General features: G+C 43.8%; 1 protein-coding gene across 1 annotated transcript; it reads left to right on the top strand.

Moving 5' to 3' along the window:
- Positions 1 to 17,130: 17,130 nt before the first annotated feature.
- Positions 17,131 to 23,087, top strand: IRX1 (iroquois homeobox 1). Its single transcript, XM_069853349.1, has 4 exons — positions 17,131 to 17,480; positions 19,853 to 20,867; positions 21,335 to 21,407; positions 21,795 to 23,087. Exons 1-4 carry the CDS (start codon positions 17,217 to 17,219, stop codon positions 21,850 to 21,852), a joined length of 1,410 nt encoding a protein of 469 aa, XP_069709450.1. The 5' UTR covers positions 17,131 to 17,216; the 3' UTR covers positions 21,853 to 23,087.
- The last annotated feature ends 517 nt before the right edge of the window (positions 23,088 to 23,604 follow it).

The raw sequence follows: 23,604 nt of genomic DNA, 5'->3' as shown, positions 1-23,604 counted from the left end.
TCATGCATAATACGCATCATGTGACTTGAGGAAAAACTGTTCCCATAAATCCCATTATTCTGAAGAACAATAAAAAAAACAAGTTGGTGACACTGAAACAGTGATAAATAGCACTTTTTATTTTCTTACATTATTAGAATCTCATTCTCGCGCTTCTGAATCAACTGGAGTTCCCAGTGCTGTCAGACTAGGAAAGTACTACCTGTGTTGTTTTTGTCAAAGGAAATTATGTTATTGAACATTACAATTTGTTAAATTCCAAATCTTATTTAGGCAATTAGTGCAATGCTTTCTATCTCTGAACATGCAACTGAAAAAATAGATGAACAGTGCATACAAAACACACCCATGGCTCCTGAAACAAAGAGGACCTTATTAAAGGAGATGCTATTTGAAGATAAGAACAGCTCTCTGGCATCATGCCTTTCCCCCCAGTGCCATGAAACCAATCTTCTGTGACAGCTTTGATGGTTGCAGGTCCCTGAGTTCCTGGAAGTAGGTAGGTTGGAGGACAGTATTTTTTCTTGCAGGTAGACAGAAAAACCCCAAAGGCAACATGTGAACTAAATACATTTGAAATGGTTCTCACAATGACTGCAGTCATCGTGATTAAAGTTGTGAATCCACAGTAAGCCTGATTTTGCCCACCTATACCTTCCTAGATTCTACAAACAAAAGCATAAAATATCAAAATCACCGAGTTCAGCCTGGGGCCAAGACAAACATTTTAACCCAAGGTTCAGAAGTTGAACTTCCTCTGTTACAAGAAAAGGAAAAACAGACAAAAAACATGAAAGACCAAGACAATCAATCAATCCTCAATTCCTTCTGTAAGAGATATGTAACAAAAAAATGAACATAAAGATTTATCGTTATTGCCAGCTGAACTCTAACTGAACATTAAATGAAGGAATCAGGAGAAAAAGTAGAAGTCAGGAGCAGATTACTGAAAAAGTCACTCACTCTTCGCTCCAAACAAGCTAATGGTGACTGACAACAGGGGTCCTACTGCGTGTTGTCCAATACTGCACCTTCCAACAAAGTTCCACCTATTACTCCTGTTCTCCAACAACTGATCAGCTGCTCTTCCGTATGCTTATCAAAGGTCTGAAGGCACTAATAGGCTTTAATAGTCGTGGCTGGGTGGCCCTCCACACCCGGACCCAGGGCCCTTTTTTTACTTCAGCCTGGGACCATCAGTCCCTGCCTGAGCTCTGCTGTAGCTGTATCTGTCTCCAGGTCCATCACAGCCATGCCTGACCACGCACGCTGCTGGACTGGACCCTAACCCTTAATGGCCTCAAGCTCCGCCAGGGGAGGTTTAGGCTGGACATTAGGAAAAAAATTCTTCACAGAAAGGGTCATTGGGCACTGGAACAGGCTGCCCAGGGAGGTGGTTGAGTCACCTTCCCTGGAGGTGTTTAAGGCACAGGTGGACAAGGTGCTAAGGGGCATGGTTTAGTGTTTGATAGGAATGGTTGGACTCGATGATCCGGTGGGTCTCTTCCAACCTGGTTATTCTATGATTCTATGATTCTATGATTCTATGATTCTAACCCATGGATTGACTTTCCAGCTTGACTTCAGACCTGCCACCTCATTGTGAGACCTGTTGTCACCAGGTTGAGCTGTACCTTGGCTTCTGCCACCCGATCTGATCCTGCTTTGCCAACTTACTGGCTCAACCTGGCTCATCCCCAAGTGATGCCCACTGCTTCCCCTGGACCTGCCCTACTCCCTTCGCTCCCAAACTGTGGGACAGGGTCCTGGCTGGCTACTCATTGCCCGACTGGCCATGTGTTGCCCACCTGGTGAACTGACCACCTGTGGCTCACAGTGTGGGACCCATCCTGCATTGTCTTACGCATTCCTTAGCCCCAAAAATTCACAGCCCAGTCCACTACTGGTTTTTCCGATGAAGGCACCAAGTAGCAGGAGGCTGAAGCACTGGCTGACACTGCTTCCAGAGGTTGCTAGCTCACATGGGTACAGAGTGTTAAGTACATAGCTGTCCTTCAGTTTTTAGATCTAAGGAAATCACAAAGAAAGGAAGAAGATAGATACGTTAAAACTGGGGGTGAGGATGTGACAGGTAAGACAGAAGGAAGCTCTTCTAAGGCTTTTTTACTATTCCAGCTGTTAATAAATCAGGTCTGGGACTTTTCTATGTTTTTTGTCTTATAGTACTGCAACAATGTAATAAGAGTAATTCACCTCCCATTACTGCACCTGCTTGTACAGTTTAAATTAAAACCAGAAACACTGCAAATCCCACTTCACAATGCCTTTCAGTGTTTGAGACTCTGAATTAAAGGCCTTCATTGTTTAGGAGGATTATTTCATTGCCTTCACTGGCTTCAAAGAAATAAGAATCTTCACTCACTTTTCTATTGATCCCCGTTGATCAGATTAACTTTGTCTTGGATTCCTACTGAAACAAAAGACAAATAGAAATGTTTTGAACACTTACGTGTACAGTTTTGTTCAGTTCATGATTCCATTACTTATTACAGAGACGATTATTGGTTAGACAAAGAAAGAATAAAGGAATTACTGTAAATCATGTTCACTAAATACCAACACTTTAAGCAATTACAAAATTATGAAATATTTCAGAATGGCCTGTAATTATGGTTAATTCCACAATTAAGAGTATAGCTTTTATTTAGCAGCACTTGTTCTTTCATAAACAATAATTAGGATTAAAAAAGGTCAGAGAACTCTTCCATTTCAACATAAAAACCCATTTAAAGTTATTCCTGCTTCCCCATGCACTTTATATTCAGTGACTTTGGTCATTGTTATTTTGTAACAGATGACAGATGATCTAAATCTTGAAGTGGGCCAAGGATGTCACAAGCCAAAAGAGACAAATCACATTACCTTCGCCATAGACAAAAGCACTTCAGCTAGGAATTACCCTTACTAGTATACTGGGAGAAATTATCCTCAGAAGTGTAGTTCATGATAATAACTGATGGCTTAACTTTCTCAAGGTGCTATTGTATTGGGTTTGTGTGGCAAGATTTTCATTGCAGGGGCACTACAGGAGTGGCTTCTGTGAGAAGCTGCTAAAAGTCTCCCCCATATCCAACTGAGCCAATGCCAGCCATCTCCAAGACAGACCCACCAACTGCCAGGGCCAAGCCCATCAGTGGCAGCGGTAGCACATCTGTGATAACGTAGTTAAGAAGGGGAAAAAGTTGTTGTGCATCTGCAGCAGAAGAGAGGAGTGAGAATATGTGAGAGAAAAAAGCTATAGATATCAAAATAACTGAAGAAGGTGGGGGAGAACTTGATCCAGGTTTCAGAGCAGAGATGCGCAGGTAGCCTATGGTGAAGACTACGGTGAAGCAGGCTGTCCACCTACAGCCCATGGAGGTTAACAGAGGAGCACATAGCCAGCTACAGCCCATGGAGGACCTCATGTCAGAGCAAGTGGGTGCTGAAGGAGGATGCGACTATGTGGGAAGCCCACAAGGGAGCAGGGTCCTAGCAGGACATGTGGACTCACAGAGAGAGAAGTCCATGCTGGACCAGGTTTTGCGATAGAAACTGTGACCTTGTGGGGCACCTACACTATACTACAAATCTGCATACAAGTCTACTACTGTGTCCCCCAGAGCAGACCATTAAAGCACCAGCTGGGTTGGAAAGGCAGTTAATCAGCTGAATGACTGTTCTTCAGGTCTTGCTCACTACTTTTTCCCTTCCTCTCCACTCTTTCCTGGACACAGAAATGGCTTTCTGGTAAAGGTAGCACAGAGCTTGCCAGATCTCTCTAGTTTGCTAATATGGCTTGTTCACTGTATCAGGCAGCACTTTATTAGCTGTCGTGGCTATACATTTGCTGTACTATACACCCATAACAGAGAGATACCCCAGTGCTGTTCCACAGTGCATTCTGATGAGAGTTCAAAGCTGTGAGACAAATGTATCTGTAGTCAATACAACTGACGCATTACAGGCACATGAATTATTGCCACGTATTCTCTAGACTACTCCAGATGGCCCTGTAACATGGGCAGGGATATTAATTCCACTCTTACATTGCTATGAGTTCAGGTGCTACGAAATCATAAAACATTTTTTGTTGGAAAAGATCTCTGGAGGTCATTGAGTTCCACCTTCCTCTCAAAGTGGGTCCAACTAAGTCAGATTCCTCTGAATCTTGTCCAATTCAGTTTCATGTCTTCAAGGATGGTGAGTCCAAAGGTTCTCTGGGCACTTATGCCTTCCTTTCCCCTCCTCCCTTTTTCTTTTATTTATATAATCATAATTTCCTGTATAAGAACTTGTGTCTTTGGCTTCTCATCCTGCCACCTCTGGTTTTATCTTTCTTACATTTTGCCGATAAGCATCTGAAGGCAGCAGTAAGATCTCCCATTAACCTGTTCTTCTTGGCTGAACAAACACAACTATCCTGGCCTCTCCTCATCATGCTCTCTAGGTTCTAATCATCTTATTAGCCCTCCACTACATGATTACAGCATGCCAACACCTGTCTTGCACTAGAAAGCTCAAAAATGGACAGTGCCCCTCATTTGGAGTCTCGCAAGTGCTAAATAGAGGAGAATAATCACTTTCTTCATGCTGGCTACACAAACACTACTACTGCCCAGTTTGCAGTAGGTTTTCTTCACTGCAGCTGCTGCTCACTACTGGTTCTTATTCCCTCTGCTGTCCACTGGGGCCTTCAGGCCTATTTCATGAAATTGCTTTTCAACTAGTTGATACCAAGCCTGGATAGAAGCAGGATGTCTTCCCAGATCAGGGCCAGGACTCTGCATTCACCTGCACTGAACCTCATGAGATTCCTACTGGACTCTTCTTCCAGCTTATCCATGTCCTCCTGAATAACAGCCTGCCCTCCTGTGAAGGAGCCACCCCCACCCAATATGGTATGATCTGCAGACCCGTCTCTATCCTAGATTGTAGGTTAATAAGGAGCAGTGTGGGTTCCCACACGAACTGCTAAGGGAACCTACCAGGAACTGGCAGGACTTTGAACCATGATCACAACCCTTAGAGTCTCAAGGGCAAACCTGTGGTCTTGAAGGTCACTTCTTACGTTCAGGTCCTGAACTGGAGAGTAACTCTTGCAGTGTCTTCATCTACTTCTCCATGTCTCACTCAAATGAGAATAATTCACGTGTCCTGCTCCCAGGACACCAAGGCAATTCTGCAGTCACAACAATTCACAATAAAAGCAAACAAACAAACAAATTGTCAGGGGAATTGAGGTTACAAATGCTCTTAACCACACTTCTCTTTCCCATTGAACACCCTAGTTTCTGCTAGAGAAGTCCTTTCTATACCTCTATAGCTTATCCTGGTTTAAAAGATTGTATAAACTTGCAACAACGTAAGAAATTCACAGTAAAATTCTGTGTAGGTGGAAATTTGTTATGTCAACACAGAAGTTTGTTCAGCCATGCAATAACACTGCATTATGGAGAAATTTCCAACAGGTCCCAGGATGGGCTCACAAAGTGAGGATTAGTCAAATCACCAATCAATATCTGAAGACATTATTTTATGTAAACTAAATGAACTGGTATTCATCACTATATGAAATAGTAAGTGGTTTAGGCCAAGTAAATAATGTGAAGCAGAAGGAAATTGCACAGAGTAGGCTTTATAAGGATTGCAAGATTATTGTGAGTTACGCTGGCAGTATCTACTACATCAAAGCAACTGCACCAAGACTGCTTCCACAAAGCATTAGAATTATTAAGGTTAGTATAGAAATGTTTATGGTAACAGTGTTCTGGGTTAGTGTAATTCCAGCAGTGATGCCAGCACAGTATGAAATACTGCAAATGATTGCACTTGTTGGCCCGAGACAAGGTGAGAGAGAGAAAACACCATTGTGAACAACTGAATTATCACATTGTTGTCTAATTCTCTGACCCTCATGGAAAAGCTAGGGAGAGAAATTTAAGCTGAAACAGAAAATCAAATACTTCCCTCCCCACTACCAGCCCAGTTCTGCAGGATATGGCCTTTTACTTCTCTTGCCTTCAAAATATCTGCTCAGCTTAGATTTGTTTCGTATCTGACTTTATTCAAGTATCCCATGGCATTCAAATGCACCGGGCACTAAATATTTGAACTTATGGACACAAGTGAACAAAATAAAAAACTTTCATTCAGGTTCCACTATCTATATTCAAGCCAAGCAATACTGTACTCCATTGGTAATCTCTTTATCTGAAGGGCGCAGAATGTATTTAGTACATAGTTCCTTGCATGTTTTCTCTTTGCATGTAGTAATTAACCCCAAAAAGATTCCAGCTGCTGAACCGAGTGTCTTAATTTGGGCTTGTTGTCTTTATAAATGCTCGTAATTTCTCATTGTTCTTAATAACATCCGTAAGTCTCTGAACATCATGATTTAGACTTCCACAACCTATTTTCTGTGTGAATAATGCCAAACATATGAGGAAACAGCAGAATATACATGTAAAATAAAAATATATCTATCTGTATTGTATAAAAAGTCTTTTAAATTGAAGCACTCCAGTTACGCATGAAGAATTAACAGTGGATGTGATATTATTATCATTATTATTTCAGTGTTCCCAACCCCAGGCAAAATTCTAAAAATTGACATGTTTCACAGAGAAGAACCATGTATAAGTAAAGTAAAATATGTGCGATGGTAAACAGCAGTTTGGGGAGAAAAAAACCTGCAGTGAATCAATAAAATAAACTCAGTGCTACTTTGTAGAGTACAATGATGCACCTCATGACTGCACACTAAGTTCTACTTATTGCCACAGTGATTTAACTACCACAAGGGCCCGGTCCTTACAAAAATCAAACAGCTTGATATCCTGTTTCTTACAGCATCTAGACCAATGATTCAGTAGAGGACATGATTAACTTTCTTGTTAATAAAAATGATATTATTAGTCCAAGAGTCAATATTTGTTCTGAGCACCCCATATGAAGAATTTTCTCACAATATTGTGTTTCAGTAGAAATATTTTCATTCAGTTACTATTATTTTAAAACATCCACTTCATTTCTGGTCTCACTGTTATCCTGAAGCAATACTTTCCATGAACTAATGCTGTTTGATACAGGCCAAGCTCAAACTCTTTTGCCATTCAAATATTCTCTTGTGTTAAGAGAAAGAACAAATACAAAAGAGATATGGGAGGAAAGAAGCAGAAGGGGGAAGATAATTACAATTTATTAAGCCAAAAGTAAATTAAGGTAAAAAATGTATGTAAGTATATCAATGCATAAAAATGCATAATCTGATTTAAGTGCAAATCTGTTCACAGACAAAAACCTTGCCTAGGTCTACGCTGGGCGTTAAAAAACAAAGCAACAGTTCACATCTGTCCTTAAAATATGATCCAAATAATCTTATTAAAAAATATTCTTGGATGAAACAAAAAGTCATCATTAAAATGCAGCACACATCAGTGGATACATAAGTCAATTATATTAGCAAAAAGTGTGACTATACATCTAAGAGAAAAGAAAGCAAAGAAAGAAAATACACCAGCAGCTACGAATGCTGAAGTGTTAGGAGAAAGCTATAGAAAGCAATATAATAGCATTGTAAATTATGCTGTTTACAGAATATTAAAAACAATCTGAGGAGCTTTTGTGAGGAATTTTAATTCAACCAGTTTCAGTCTGAGATTTATTTAACAGTTTGTCCTACCACAACTACATGATTGAAATTATACAGCTGTACTTTATCTGTAATACAGTGGAAATGCATACATCTTTCAGAGGGGGTAAGAACAAAAACACACAGTCAAATATGATCTGTTAATATTGGTTATGAAAATTAATAGGGTAAACTACATCATGTAGAGGTGCTGTGACAACCGCACTCATAACTTTAAGAAAAGCACAGGCCCTCCAGAATTTAAACAGCAGGCCTATAGAGCAATAACTCCTGTAATATCTTAAAGTCATTACAAACATTTCAGTGGAGTTGCCCCTTGATTCTAACAATACTGTGTGCAAAGGACACATAGTAGAGGAGATCAGTGTATTTATGTGCCTCTAAACAGTGAGAAATTGTAGTAATTTTGTTGTAAATTCTGAAAATTACTTCAGTCTCGGCTTTGAATGTCTTAAATATTATATATATATATAATATATATATAATGTGTGTGTGTATATATATATATACACACAAAATAAGAGATCTGAGGCTGCTCTTGGCTTCAGGACGTGGCTTATTTACCTGGAAGTGTGAAATAAACATCAGCCCAATCCTTCTGGCTCCAAGACCTTGGAGTTGTGATGCTGGGGGGACAGGTAAGCTCCACTTCTGCCACGGTGCCAGTAGTTTGTTCAGCCTGCTTCTCCTTAGCAGACCTCCAAAAGTCATGGGGGAGGGAGGTGAAAGACAGAGAACGTCCAGCACTTTCTCAAACCACCGCTGGTCGTGAACTTGGTGGCCTGAAAGGGGCTCCCCGGGCTTCCCCGCGGCCGAGCGCATCAGCGCGGGGGGGTAATTAAGCGCTGCGGAAAACACGCACCCTTCTCCCGGGGCCAGGGGGGCTCCGTGCGGCACACAGCCCCCGCCACCCCCTGGCAGAGGGGCCGAGGGTGCCGGGTTGATGTTTTGGAGGGTGGTGGCATCTCCAGCTCTGCTGGAGCCTGCGCAGCGCGGGGCTCATCAGCGGCGCGGTGCTGCGCTCGCAGGGCTGCGCGGGTGGGAGCCGCAGTGCCACCTGTTAGGGGTCCCCCCAGCACGGCTTCGGCTCCAATCGACGCCTCGGCGTTAGTTTTAAGCCTGCTGCTTCTTCCACCCTCCCTGCCCACGCTTGGCATCGCCTTCAGCCCCTCCAGATCTGCGTTTTCCACCGCATCAGGCTTCCTGATGATGCCAGAGCATCGCTCCGGAGGTGGGGGGGGAGTGGTAGAGGAAGGAGAGGAGGTCGATCCGACCTCTCGCTGCTCCCTGCTCTCCTCTCTCGGCCTTCCCGATGCTCTCCTTGAGTTCGGGGTGGGGGGGTGGAAGGACAGACCCAAAGGCTTAGTGTTTGATGGGAACGGTTGGACTCGATGATCCGGTGGGTCTCTTCCAACCTGGTTATTCTGTGATTCTGTGATTCTGTGGAGTGACAGGTAGCCTCATGGTCCCATTGAGGTGTCCCACTGAGATGTCCCACTGAGAGGTCCCATTGTCAGAGGCAATAGGGGGGTTCCCAGCGCAGAAGCAAGCAAGCAAACAAACCAACCAACAAGCAGGAATATTCTTTTTGGACCTAGTTTTTTTTGAAGCTTCTCACTACTGCGTGAGAAAGGAAAAAAAAAAACAAATCTGCTTTTTTTTTTTTTTTTAGGGTGGAGGGTTTTTTTGGTTGGAGGTTGATTTTTGTTTTCTTATTTTTGCCTTTTTGGAGGGAGCAGGCAGGGGGGAGGCTGTTGAGAAGGATAATCCCCGAGCCATGGTGCTTTTAGACGAACCCTCTGATAAGTGTTGCTGTTTAGCACTGTACACGTTCTATCTCAGACACAGACAACGCAGTAGCTGGAAAATTTGGGAACCGAGGAGAAAGGTCAAGGGTAAAGGCTGGTCGGATTTTGTTGAAGAATCATAAATAAATCAGTGTAATTAGCTGCACTGTCCACAAAGGCTGAGGGAAAAGAGAGAAAAGGCGGGGGGGCGCAGGGAATAAAAGAGAAAATATCATTTTGTAGCCTGATGCTCTACACTTTGCCACCTCCCCGGGATCTTTTCCAGGCACAGGGTTGCAGGGTGGGGGAGGCAGACGCCCTGGGAGCTGCTCCCCATGGCTTATTGCGGAGTCTTGCTGGCGTTTTGCCTTGGAATTCACCCACGCGAGTTGGAGAGCTGGGGGAGGATGTCTCACTGCAGGGAGTCGAAGGGGTGGGGGTCAGAACCCCCAAAGCAGCGGGCTCGGCGTGCCCGCTGACAACAGCAGAACCAAAGAGTTAAACTATAAACCCATAAAATGTTTTTTTTTAAATATTAATGTGCTTATAACAGAAGTTCTTATCAGTGGGTTGCACTGTACTTGGCAAACAAGCCTTTTTACCTTTTAAACAAATAATTCATTAGGTAATTAAATTCAAGTGAGATTACTCTAATTAAATATACACTGCTGTTGAATCATAATTTCTATGTGGCCTAGTTAAAGATGAACGATCTCTTATTCCTGACAAAAAAAAAAAAAGCTTTAAAAGAATTCCCCAGTGACTGGAATAATAGATTTATACACCACCGTACAGAGGTCATTTCAAGAAAGAAGAGACACCAAGCACAATATAAAGGGACTTTTCATGTCTGGAGATACTAGAATTTCAGGTTTTATTGCTGCGAGTTCTATTAAAAGACTTTGTGGAACCTAGGAGGAAATCAAAATTATCTTTCAAAAGGCGATAAGTTATATAAATATGTGCACAGACAGAAATGTGTCTCTGAAGGTATTAGTTCTGCATAATTTCAGATGAGTAGCTGCTAGGCCTCAAAGGAAACAGTGCAGCTTGGAATACTCTGAAGGCTTACACTGGCCAAAATAAGGCAAGACTTTAGAAAAATTAGAAGTAACTTTGTAGCCAACGATGTGCTGTATGTCCTGGTTCCCTTTAATAGCATTAGGCGTTCAAACCATAAAGACTAATCTGGAGAGTAGAAGTTCCTGCTCTCTGCTTTGATCTCCTTCCTCTTGGCTGTTTAAAGCTGACAGTTTGGCTGAATGGCATTCACTGCTTTCATTTGTAAGACATGAGTTTCCTAGTGTTCCAGAGCTAGCAGCTACACCTGTACTGCAGGAATTTACATTGCATTGCTCCAGGATGGCATTGATTTGGGACGGGTGAAATACAAACACAAACTAATTAAAAACTGCATAATGCAGCCCTACAGGAACAAGACAGAAAAACAAATAAATACAACTGCAGCTGGCACCGCAATTGTGCCTCTGCCCCCAAGCAACAGTCTGGTGACACAAAATTATAAACCTTAAAAATCTCACATAATTGCTGTTGATCATTTTGGAGACAAAATGGAAATTATTCTGTTAATTAAATTCAGACCCATAAAATATTCATAGATAGGTAGACAGACAAATGGACAGATAGATACAGAGAGAGGCAGATGATTCATTCTATAGATTCGTGCGTTTGTTCATATAGGCCTGTGTGCATAGCTTTTACAATTCATTTGCAAAACACGAAAGAAGAGAGCATCTGTGTTTTTGCATTGTTATTAGAAATAAATGTAACTTGCAACTGAGATGGACTGATAAAGGATTAATAAAAAGTCACCATCGGGGTATTGGGGGAAAAAAAAACAATTTATCTTAATTTAATAAGAAAAAAATAAGCAGAGGAAGGTGAGTATAGTTTCTTTTTAAAATGCTTTCTCTCTCTGAATAAAATAATCTTTTCAAACACCTTAGTAGCTGTTATCTTGAGTACAATCAAACGCTCTAGCTGCTCACACTTGGATTCCTTCCTGTATTACCTGTACTATGGATACGTACATGATCACATTTAGGGAATCAGCCAGGTATCCTTGATTACAACTTTGTATTTATTTGGACAAAATTAACCATTCGTTTGCACAGTCTGAGGTATGAAGGTTTCTGTTACTGTGAATTTTATATATATATATATAAAAAAAAAGAGTGTGCTTTTTAAAATATTTTTCCCCCTTTACTTTTTTTTTTTTTTAAAGAGCTATTCCTTCCCTGGGTTGGGTGTGAAGGGGAGGAGGGGGTAGGAATCTGGCGCTACATCACCTCTCTGCCTATAATGGTTTGACACATGCCCTGTTGTCACAAAGTGGGGTTGTTTCCCAGACCCTGCTGGAAAAAAAGGTGCAAAGTAATAATGAGTGTTTAACAAGGCTCATAAATCAGGGCTGATGAGAAGCGGCCAGGACAGGCACACGAAGGCGATGGGGCCTGGCAGGAGGGTCACCAGCGAGAAGAAACCAAAGCCAAGGTCCTGTGGAGCTGCAGCCCTGCTGCTGGCACCCCCAAAAAAGTACAAGTCGTCAAATGAAACGCGGTCCCATGCTAAATCAGGTATAATACACTTAATGAAAACTCAGTCAACTGATCCAAATAGTCGACAGTCTGTGCATAATTAGAATCTAGGCGAGATATATTAAATTAATGGATTCAGTCCTGCATAGATGTATCATTAAAATGTATAGGATTGATATTTAACATTGTAGAGTTATTTTAAACTTACACATAAAAAAAAAGGCAGAGAGAAAAAAAAATTAAACAGTGAAACTACCTGCTGAGAATAGTCAGAAATTTAGCAACATACGGATAATCTATTTTTTTTGGAACTTTTTTCCCTCCCCCCCCCTGCACGTTCTTTCCACAGGAAAGCAAATTGAAACAGGCTATTAACTGAAACGATCAACTTAAGTTTCTTCGTCTGTTACCGGTGCGAGCTGAAAAGAGATAATTTGCAAAAGAAATCGTTACCGGGATGTTTCAAAGCAGTCACAGAATTAAATGAAAACTTTTCTTCCCAAGCCACAAACGAGGCGCTTTAGCGATTGAGCCGCCCTTTCTTTTGGTGGATCTCGCTATCAACGCCACGTAAAACCCGATTTTTACTAGCAGGTCCATTCGCGTTTATCTGCGCGCAGAGACGGCGCCCAGACGTGTGTGTCTCTGAGGAAATTCCACGGGTGAACCGTAGACTAGCAAATATCTGCACTCCACTCTCAGATGGTGCTCTGCTTAGTCTCCTGCTCTCCCCACAGTTAGGTGTCTCCTTTCAACATCTCTGTCATCTCCATTTGAGGGTATTTTCAGCGGTTTATCACTGCCATCTCCAGCCCTGCACATTTGCAGCAGGTTTATCACAATCGCCAGTCCCCCCTGGCTGATGTGTTGCGCTGATTAGCATCGGTGCCCTCAGATATTTGGTGCGGATTCCCAGCCCTGCAATATCCACTCTTAGGACATCTGGAGCAGATCAAAATCACTGACTTCATTTTTTTTTTTTTTTTTTTAGTAGAGGCAGTGTTAAAGCTTCACATCTCCTCTTCGCAAACAGACCCTTCAGTCAATTCCTGCAGTACCAGCCTTTAGTTAAAATTCGGCCAAGCAGCGACCCCTATGTCTGGATTTGCATTTCTTATCGGACCCTTATCTAAACAGATTTGTTAATAATAAAGAGAAAATCTCTTGGCAGTGGATGCATCGCCTTAAGAAACTGGAAGGATCACACTGTCTTAGCAAACTCCTTCTCAAGAAAGGCTCTTTAAGGATAAGTTTATCTGCCCAATGATCTTTGAATTATACGAGCTTGGCCATTTAGGTCGATTTACTTTAACCAGTATACAATTTATTTTAAGCGATTACTTTAGGTATAATCACATTATACCCAGCGCTGCTATACATTTCTCTCCCTCCTCTTTTCAGACGTGCATCCGCTGTCCAACGGGAAAGTGACTCTGCTTTTCACTATGAGCCCAATCCCTTTTTTGGCTACATGACTGTATATCGTCTTTAAAAACGCTCTTCGGCTAATGAATTGGCACCGCACTCCTTTTTTGTTAAGTTCTGCAGAAAGTTAAGGAGGCATTCGAGCAACTAAAAGAGATCCCTTAAAGGAAAGGGGTGGGGGGAAGTAAAAAGTAGATATTTTTCCTCTAATTATGTTCAAAAAATTTTTTTCTTCCATTTTTTAAAAATTGCAAGCTATTTTATGGATGAGGTGTTGAGTACACCAACCTTTTTGACTGTTCAGGTCTTGTGTTTAAGGAAGGATATTCCTGGTGCTTCTGGCAGCTGCTGCTGATGTTTGTAATTTTCCGTACAGTTTCGTTCTTTTCGCACTTTCGTTATTAAGTTCCTGCTATAGGTCTTGTATGGGGGAAAATAAACCCAGAATCTCCCAGACCTTCACTAAACTGATTTTCAAGCTAAGTAGCTTAGTGCAGCAGCTCTGGTCCCAGCTTACTCGCACAAGGGGGGGCGGGGTGGGGTGGGGGTGTTGGAATTAAAAAGGGCTTTGAAAGTTTGCCTTCTAAAGTGACTTAATAAACCGTCAGAAAAAAAATAGGCAATGTCCAATACAGGAGCAGGAATCGCATGGTGAGGGACTGGCATTTACTGATCAGAATTGTGCATAATTAATGGCATTGGCAGGACCCTGCTCATCCTCGCGACGGGAACTTTGCAGATGAGAAACAAAGCTCTCTTCCCAGACTTGCAACTTTCCCCATCCTCAGCGGGGTTCCTTCCTTCCTCCCTTCCTCCCTCCCTTCCTCCCTCCCTTCCTTCCTTCCTTCCTTCCTTCCTTCCTTCCTTCCTTCCTTCCTTCCTTCCTTCCTTCCTTCCTTCCTTCCTTCCTTCCTTCCTTCCTTCCTTCCTTCCTTCCTTCCTTCCTTCCTTCCTTCCTTCCTTCCTTCCTTCCTTCCTTCCTTCCTTCCTTCCCTCCCTCCTTCCCTCCCTCCTTCCTTCCCTCCTTCCTTCCTTCCTTCCTTCCTTCCTTCCTTCCTTCCTTCCTTCCCCCACATATCTTTTTGTCCTTTTTCTCCTCCCTTCCGTCCCCCCATCACCGCTAAAGGTAACTCGCATTTTGCATTTGTATTTTTTTTTTGCTCCATTTACACGCAAGATGAAGAACAGTAAAGTTCCCCCAAAAAGATGCTGGGCTGATAGAAAAGCAAGGGAGAAATTTTTTTTCTTCCCCCCCTCCCCAAACCGATCTGAGCAGGATAGGGGCGAGGATGTCTCACATTTCTTAAGCCTCCAAGTGGAAACCTTTTCTGGATCCGCATTCCACCCAGATCTAAAGCTCCAAGACTTCGGCAGCGTCGGTGCCTTATCCCACCTTTATTTACCTGCAAACCTTGTAATGTGACACTTCCACTCGCAAAAAACACCGCTGAAATTTTCAAGCCCCGCTTAGCTTTGTGACGGCGGTGCATATATATATATATTTTTTTTTTTTGCGGGGGTGTGTGTGTGTGAGGGTCTTTCTCCTGCTTTGAGGCTGAGATTTTGCAGCAGAGCGGGGAGGGAAATCCTCCTCTCCCTGTTAGACGTAGGGAAGGGGAAAACTCGCTCTTTCCATCCGATGGGGGGGAGGAAGTTTAACCGATCCTGTGAGCCGGAGAGGTTTCCTGGGACTCGGGAGGGAAAGGGCTGATTAGAGACATCCCGCAGGGGCGTTTGCGGGATGGGAGCATCTCGCTTCGCTCCCGCGGGACCCGCGGGGTCGGGCTGAATCCGCAGCCGCTGCAAGGGGGGCGAGAAAAGCCCATCCCTCGGCCTATCGCCCCCTCCCCGCTCCCCGGTTCCTCCAGCAGGAGGAAAAGGGAAGGTTTTCTGCGCTGGCCGGGCGGTGCGGGCTCCGGCAGCCCCGGACACGTCGAGGAAGAGGGTCACGTCTCGGGCGGGTCACGGCGGTGACAACGTGTATCCTCTTGGTTCCTCGCAGAGGGCTCCTTTGTCTCCCGCTGCACCTTCCCCTGGCCAGGGGAAGATGATCTTTAAGGTCCCTTCCGACCCGAACTATTCTACGTCTCTATTCTACGATTCTACCCCGCTCCGAGGGGAAAAGGGGAAGAAGAACAACTCTCCCTCTAATAATCACTGTTAATGACGATAGTAGCAACAGCTCCTTTTGGTCTTTTCGCCCCATCAGAGCCTGCTCCCCTTCGCTTTTCCTTTCGTCCCCGCTGAAACGGGAGGGTGGAAGTTTTGACAACCTACAAGGCGCTGACACCCCCCCCTCCATCCCTCCACACCCACCCCCTCCCCGCGTTCGGATGCGGGGGCTGGGGGTCTCCTGTGCCCCTCGGCATACATGTCGCCTCTGTTGATTTGTGGGATTATTTATTGCTAATATTCCGAGAACTGTCGCAATGCCTCTGATAATTGTCCCTGAGTGTCAATCCACCGGCAGGGCATGAAGAGGAGAAACAGCGGAGGGGGGGGGGTGTCACATCCCTGCGAGTGTGGGGGCTTTTTTTATCGCTTACTCTTTTTTTTTTTTTTTTTAATTTTACTAAAAATTCTTTTGGGAAGGACTGTTAGGAGCCTTTTGACTTCTAGCAAAGTTCTGTGTGCGTGGCGTTTGTGGGTTGCTATAGATAGACGGCGTTGATTTATTTATTTATTTATATGCCTTTTTTTTCCTTTCTTTCTTTCTTTTTAGTGGTAAATAGTCACAACTCGCCTGGCTGCAAAGCCCCCCTTTTCCTCTCTCGGCCACTCTCGTTTGTTCCCGAGTCCGACGACGACGACAAGGGGGACTCAATGTTAAAGGTGGAAAAAAAAAAAAAAAAAAAGAAACCCATACAGAAAAAAACCCAACAACCCAGCAACACAGTTGTTTTTGTTAAAAGGGGACACAGTAAGGCTACGAAACAGCAAAACCCCAATGTTGGACAGCTGTAAAATCGTGTAGACAGGTTGTCATACAGCAGTGGGGGCTTTTCTGAAAGGAGCCCATTGCTAAACGTTAAATACGCGCGCACACGCACGCGAGCGCGCACGGCAGAGCAGCTGCGCGCACACACACGCACAAACACATACACACACACACAAACAGACACACAGACACACAGACAGACACACACACACACACTCGGAGGACAGTGGCCCAGGCTGGGCTGCGCACCACGTGCTGCACCGAGGGGGGCGGGTAAAGAGGAGGGAGGGGGGTGGTGGGAGGCAGGGGGCGGCGCTTGAGGCTCAAGTGGGTGCCAATCAAAACATCAACTTCAAATTGTATCTGAAAGATCAGCCTAGGACCTAAGGGCAGACACATCAGTTGGAGCTCAATTGTTGATCAGATCACATCTAAGGGATTTAGGAGCGCGGAAGAGCCGAGATTTGAGGAGAGACACCCCACTGAATCCTTTCCACACTCCTCCTCCTCCTCCTCCATACCTAGGGCGCGATATATCTCTGCCAGAAAGAAATCAGAACGAGAAAAGAAAATTATCGGCTCGATTTCTGCCTGACTCCAGTAAAGAGAGAGTGGGGGAAGGAAAAAAAAAAAAGAGAGAGAGACAGACAGAGAAAGAAAGAGGCAGAGATCCAGAGAAGCCCGGGTTTGCTCCGCTCTCCTCCTCGGCTGTTCAGGCTCCCTCCTCCTCCTCCCCCCCCCCTTTTTTTTTTTTTTTTTGGTATAATTCCTTCCCTCCCCCCTCCCCGCTTTCTCTGCTCCTGCCGCTCTGCCACCGCCGCCAGTGCCGCCGCCGCTGTGCCCGCGCCCCGGAGATGTCGTTCCCGCAGCTGGGCTACCCGCAGTACCTGAGCGCCAGCCCGGCCGTGTACGGCAGCGACCGCCCGGGGGTTCTGGCCGCCGCCGCCGCAGCCGCCGCCGCCGCCGCCGCCGCCTCGGGCCGCCCCGGGGCCGCCGAGCTGGGCAGCGGCTCGGCCGCCGTCACCTCGGTGCTGGGCATGTACGCGGGCCCCTACAGCGCCCCCAACTACAGCGCCTTCCTGCCCTACACCGCGGACCTCGGGCTCTTCTCCCAGATGGTGAGTGCGGGCGCCGATGCCCCCGAGCCCCGGGACGGGGCGGCGGGGAGGGCGGCGGGGGGCGCCGGGCAAAACTCCTCCGAGACTTTTCCCTCTTGTCTCCGAACGGGCTGAGCCGCCGCGTCGTCGTCTTTCCCTAGCGACTCTTTATTTTTTCCCCCCCTACCCCCTCCCCTTGTCGTTCTTGACGGGTGATGTTGCCGGTCCTGTTGTTTCGGTCCCTTTCCCAGCGCGCTCCTCTTTCCTCCTGCTCCTTTTCTTCCCCTCCGAGCCACAAACAGGTTCCTCCTGCGCGCTCTAGGTAGCTCGTACCCCCGTTCGTTTCGAGACGTTTTCCTTAAGCCTTAAAAACGGCCCGTTCCGTTTCCTGAACTTTTCTTACTCTGATGATGGCGAGTATCGTGGCTGGGATTTGCATCAAGCGAGGGAAGGCTCCTACATCCCATTATACGCATCGGAGCAGAAAGGGATAGTGGCGTTAACCAAATTGCCGTCACCCAGATTGTCCTGGGATTATTTTTTTTTTTGTTTGCTTTCCTTTTCCTTAGAATGCAGAAGCCAAAACGGCAAACGTCTTTTATTTATTTATTTATTCGCTTTTAACTAACTCTTTTTACCTCCGGTGTGGCTGAAACGTTCTCGTTGCTACTGTCTCCAAATTTCTAGGCGGCGGGTTCCACCTAATTTCCAAATCCCCGTCTTTTCTCTCCCTTCGAAAGATCAAAGTGTCAATATTTACAGCTGGGTGCTTGGAGGGCAGAACTAGTGAGTGTTTTTAATAGATATATGTAGGCGAGTAGGTAGATATGTGGTTAAACAAGGGTCAGCATCTGAAAACAGATCATTTTGTGCTGCAAACATTTCCTGCGAAGGCACTTGGAACAGCGTGCGTTTCCTACTTTCTCTAACCTTGAGTTTGGAAATGCAGTAAAAGTTGAGACAGAAGCACTGAGTGATTTATATGTAGCTTCTTCAAAAGAATTCCCAGCAGAGATTACACAAAAAAATATCATTTCAGCAACAATAACAAAAGACGGCGAAATAAAGGGAGTGAAGAAAGCCTACTCTGTAACACATTACGAAAATTACATCAGGCTTCTTTTTATGTATAAGCTTTGAAATTAAAATACATGTTCATTTTTAACTGTTAGAGAAAGTTAAATTAGTTTCTTCGCAGACGTTTTTGAAGTGGTTCATTTTTAAGGCTGACACAAATTTCACAAGAGTAATACTCAGAATTTATTTCTGGACTAGGAAAAAAATAGAGCGGTATTATAGTAGAAGCAAGAAAAAAAAGAGAAAACGCCTTTAAATGTTAGCTGTTTAGGAACTATTACTCGCTAAGTATCCTGGTGTTATTCTACACTGATTTAGCAGGACTGTGAAATTTTGAAATAAAATTTGCGAATCAAGAGTTAAAATATTAACTTACTATCTGGACAATTTGCGGCAATAATGAGGCCTAATGAGGTTGCTAGAAAGACAGAATGTTATTTACCAAAACACCTGATGGGATAATTTGACTTGATGTGTTTTACTACTGATGATAAAAAGAATATTGATTGCAAATAAATCACCGTCTCTAAACGCTTGTAAACAATTTCTGTTCGCTTTGCCTAGATCAAAGTAAAACTTATGAGATAAAGTGTCTGCATATCCATATTCTAGAATGCATGGATCAGTTTTCATTCCAGAGATTAAAGGCTCTTCTAAACAGTTAGAAGTTAATATTTTACACCAGAATTTTAGTGTATGATGAGGGGGGAAGGGAAGGGGGGGGAAGAAGTTGGCTGGTGAGTGGAAAATCTTTTACATTGTAAGTGTCTTCGTGCTGAAGTTGTGTGTTCATCTCCCCAGCCTCGTCGCACGGCGACTCCTTTTAAAGGCAGATCTGGGGCCAAAGATGATTTCTCTGCACGCGTTTCTGCTATCCTCCCGGATATTTTGCAGATAAACGCGACGTTGTGCGCAGGCATGAGGTGGTAACTGTGCTGTAAAACCCGCTTTCCCTGCCTGATAATTTCGAGGGCTCAATAAATTGTCTCGGCGAGGCGAACGCGAAGTTGTTACGTTTGCATCGTTTGTTTTGATTTGGTTCGCGGGGAAAATACGCGTAAGGTCTGGTAGAGCCCAGTTTAGCCCCTCTCTTTTCCTTGCCCTGCAAGAAGGTGTGGAAATCGTTTGGGAATACCTCCTGTCTGATCTAAACGTGAGGAGCCTGGAGCAGGGAGGGCCGGATTTGACTGTGAAGACCCTTTTACACAGCTCCAAGGCGCATTCCGGCTCTCGGAGTAGCCTATTCAGGTCTGTTAGAGACGCTAACGAGATAATTGATGTGCTTTTCCCTCTCCGCTTGTCTGAATGTGTTGCAGGGCTCCCAGTACGAGTTGAAAGATAATCCGGGTGTCCACCCCGCTACCTTCGCCGCTCACACTGCCCCCGGCTATTATCCCTACGGGCAGTTCCAGTACGGGGACCCGGGGCGACCCAAAAACGCCACCCGGGAGAGCACCAGCACCCTCAAGGCCTGGCTCAACGAGCACCGCAAGAACCCCTACCCCACCAAGGGCGAGAAGATCATGCTGGCCATCATCACCAAGATGACCCTCACCCAGGTCTCCACCTGGTTCGCCAACGCCCGCCGGCGGCTCAAGAAGGAGAACAAGGTGACCTGGGGCTCCAGGAGTAAGGACCAAGAAGACGCGAACCTCTTCGGGAGTGACAATGAGGGGGACCCCGAGAAGAATGAAGATGATGAGGAAATCGATCTGGAGAGCATAGACATAGATAAAATTGATGAGAACGATGGGGAGCAGAGCAACGAGGAAGAGGAGGAGAAGCCTGAGCTCCTGAGGCAAAGCAGTGAAGAGGAGCACTTGGAAAAGGAGAAGAACTTGGCACTGTCAGGGTCTGAAGGGCTGAAACCCAAAGACACACTGGCCATGGTGAAGGAGGCCTCTGACAACAGCACACGAATCATCAGTCCCGGGGGACAGAACAATTTACAGATGCCATCTCACAGCAAACCCAAGATTTGGTCTTTGGCCGAGACAGCAACCAGTCCTGATGGTGCCCTGAAATCTTCTCCACCTCCGCCCCCTCCTCCCCAAGTTAACCACACTTCTCCACAGATTCAGCACCCAGCTTTTCTCCCGAGCCATGGACTCTACACATGTCAGATTGGCAAATTTCACAACTGGACAAATGGGGCTTTCCTCACTCAGAGTTCCCTGCTAAATGTGAGGTCCTTTTTGGGAGTAAATCACCACCATGCTGCTCATCACAATCACCACCTCCAGGCCCAGCAACAACCTTCTGTTTTAACAGCGACCCTGGGAGCCCTAAGCAGTGAAAAACCTTCAGAGAGGACCAGTCCCAAACACATAGGTAATGAATGAGTCGGGCATCCATCTCATTCTCCGCCCTCAACACAGGCACATGAACTTCTCCTTGAGGAAAAGTGCCAGTTTCAGCTGGTGTAACTGATGCTTTTAACGAGTTACAGGCAGTTTACCCTAGTGGTGATTTTATTTATTTATTTATTTATTTATTTTTATCCCCTGGAGCATATTGATTGCATATATTAAACCCATCAAGTGGGCTGTTACATTTTCACCCTATACACCCAAATAGTTCCAATGACAGTCCAAAATGTGGCAAGAAAAGCTTGCACAGTCCTTAAGTATTGAAAGTAGGGAATAGTGCTGTAGACACCCATAAACATACCTACATGCATCTGAACAAGAGGATGAGGCAGGTGTGTTCTCTGCACATTGTTGAGATTTTTATTGTTATTCTAAAATTACTCTTTTGTTTTTTTTTCTTTTTTCTTTTTTTTTTCTATCTCCTTCTAGAAAGAGAAAATGTACCAAGAACTGACTCCCCACCTCAGCCGCTAAAATCGCCCTTCCAGCCTGTCCGTGACAAGTGAGTTTGTTTGTTTGTTTTCACTGCAGGAATGTTACTTATGTGAGTTTCTGAATAATAAAGGCTAATTATAATATCTAGTCATCACCATAATAATGCATACAGACAGCAAGAACAACACAGAAGTTGCTGTAATCTTTTCAAAGTTAGGCTAAATTACAGTTGTGCACAGCCAGCCTGTAACTTCTCTGAAACTTAATAGACCTCAAATATCCTGTGTCAATTACAACAGTGACAATGATTTTTGTGCAATTAACTAATACTAGGAAGTTATAACAATAAACAGGCAATTATAGGTAAGGGTTATCTTTTTATTTTTCTGAAAGATTGTTACATCTTTTTATATATATATATACATTTTTTTTCTTCTTCCCTTCCCATCTGCAGCTCTTTGGCTCAGCAAGAGGGAACACCAAGAATTTTAACAGCTCTCCCTTCAGCTTGATTAAATGGTTTGGTGAAAAAATATTACAGAGACTGGTATTAAGGACAGAAAAAAAAAAAGGAAAAGATATAAACGACTACCATCAATCTCTTTTTGCAATAAGGTGGTGCAAATCCATAAAAGCGATTACACAAATCTGTAGATGGATTCCCTTCTTCATTGTACCATTTCAGATCGTGTTATTCTAACCATTCTTGGAATATTTGTTTGGTAAATGTTTCCCATGTGTTTGTGTTTTTTCTGTATATAGAGTGATTTCAGATTGTAAATAGCACCTCAGCAAAACTTGTCTAAATCATATATTTTTGTCTAATAAACTAAATGAAATTATGAACTCTCTTCAGGTATGCATTCTGTTGCTGCAGATCTTATACATATATTACAGATATATTCAAACATTTATAATTTGCTTTCTAAAAAGTCAAGTCATTTTGCCTCTGGGTAACCAAAACCTAAAATACCAAATCTAAGCTTTTACTGACCCTTGTAACTATTTTGTCAAAAAACCCCACAAACCCTGCGAGCTTCCCTTTTCACACATGTAAATTTAAGAAACTGAATTAAGTTGGTTCTTGACTAGTAAAATTAAAGGGTTTTTTTTCAGTTGCGATGAATCAAACAAGTCCTGTAGTATCCATTTTCCAAACATAAATGGATCTGACTTCTATCTAAGTTATAAAACACATTCTTGAAAATGAAAGGGACAAGTTTTCTCACAGTTTCTTAGCGTATAACTTTGCTTTCCAAACTGGTTCCTAAATTGGATCAAGAGCTTTAGTGCTTTGGTCTACACTCCGACCGAAGCCATAAAAAAAATTAGATTAGGAAATAGAATTATTTGTAACGATTTACGCTTTAAATAAACACAGAGGAAACATGACTACGAAAGATTTTCTCCTGTGAGATGATGCACTATCTTAACAGAGAGAAAAAAAAAAAAAAGACAGCTCATGCCCTTCTCAGAAGAAAGTTCTGCGATTCCAATCCGTTGGTTAAAGAGTCGGAGAGAGACAGTAGTTTATAAAGGCATTAATCTTCCAAAGACGGTCCGTTAAAATGTGTAATATTTTCAGTGTTTACTTCTTTTTTTCTCCCAAATGAGAACACTAAATGAGCATTGAGGTGCTAATAAGATACCAGATGGTTGTTGATAGTGGAAAATGGAAAGAAGCAGCTGGGAAAGTCATTAAGAAATAATGCGGTGACGCCCTATCCAAACTGAACCAACCTCAAACCAGGACTTGTCAGAAGCAAGATGAGATTTTCAAATAAAATATTAATAAAATTCTTGTCAGAGATGGGTATATTGATCTTGATTTAGCTGCAAAATCAACGTAAGCAAAGAGGGCTCTAGGTAAACCATCGCTCAGAGATCTGTTGACAAAGCAGTGCAGGCAGTAGGCTCCTATTTTTTTGCTTTTTACAAGTGGATCAGAGGAACAGATCAGATGAAACAGATTTTGTGCGGGGTGTCTGAAGGGTTGAAGCTCCCAGCTCGCTGTCTCTCTGGAAAGAGGCTCTTTTTGATATCCTGCGGTTCCCAGCATAGAGTCAACGAGTTGGCTTTCTGGTTTTGTTTGTTTGTTTTTTTGTTTGGGGTTATTTTTTTGCTGTTTTCTTTATCCTAAATCACAGGCGCGTTGGTAATGGCTCCAACCAAAGAGTATAATGCAGTTTTAACCAAACTATCACTTAGTTTTCAGTGGGGAGTAGGGAGAGAGAGAGGGACGGCGTCTTAAAAAAAAAAAAAAA

Source organism: Phaenicophaeus curvirostris, chromosome 3 (assembly GCF_032191515.1).
Source record: "Phaenicophaeus curvirostris isolate KB17595 chromosome 3, BPBGC_Pcur_1.0, whole genome shotgun sequence".
NCBI classification, from domain to species: Eukaryota; Metazoa; Chordata; class Aves; order Cuculiformes; family Cuculidae; genus Phaenicophaeus; species Phaenicophaeus curvirostris.
The sequence above is the reverse complement of the archived record's forward strand: the minus strand, read 5'-3'. Positions and strand labels throughout refer to the sequence as shown.

What these genes read in the sequence shown, in the direction of transcription:
- IRX1 (XM_069853349.1), top strand. Translation starts at nt 17,217, where the DNA reads ATGTCGTTCCCGCAGCTGGGCTACCCGCAGTACCTGAGCGCCAGCCCG. An exon ending in TCGGGCTCTTCTCCCAGATG is followed by an intron (nt 17,481 to 19,852) that starts GTGAGTGCGGGC and finishes AATGTGTTGCAG; the next exon opens with GGCTCCCAGTACGAGTTGAA. An exon ending in GACCAGTCCCAAACACATAG is followed by an intron (nt 20,868 to 21,334) that starts GTAATGAATGAG and finishes ATCTCCTTCTAG; the next exon opens with AAAGAGAAAATGTACCAAGA.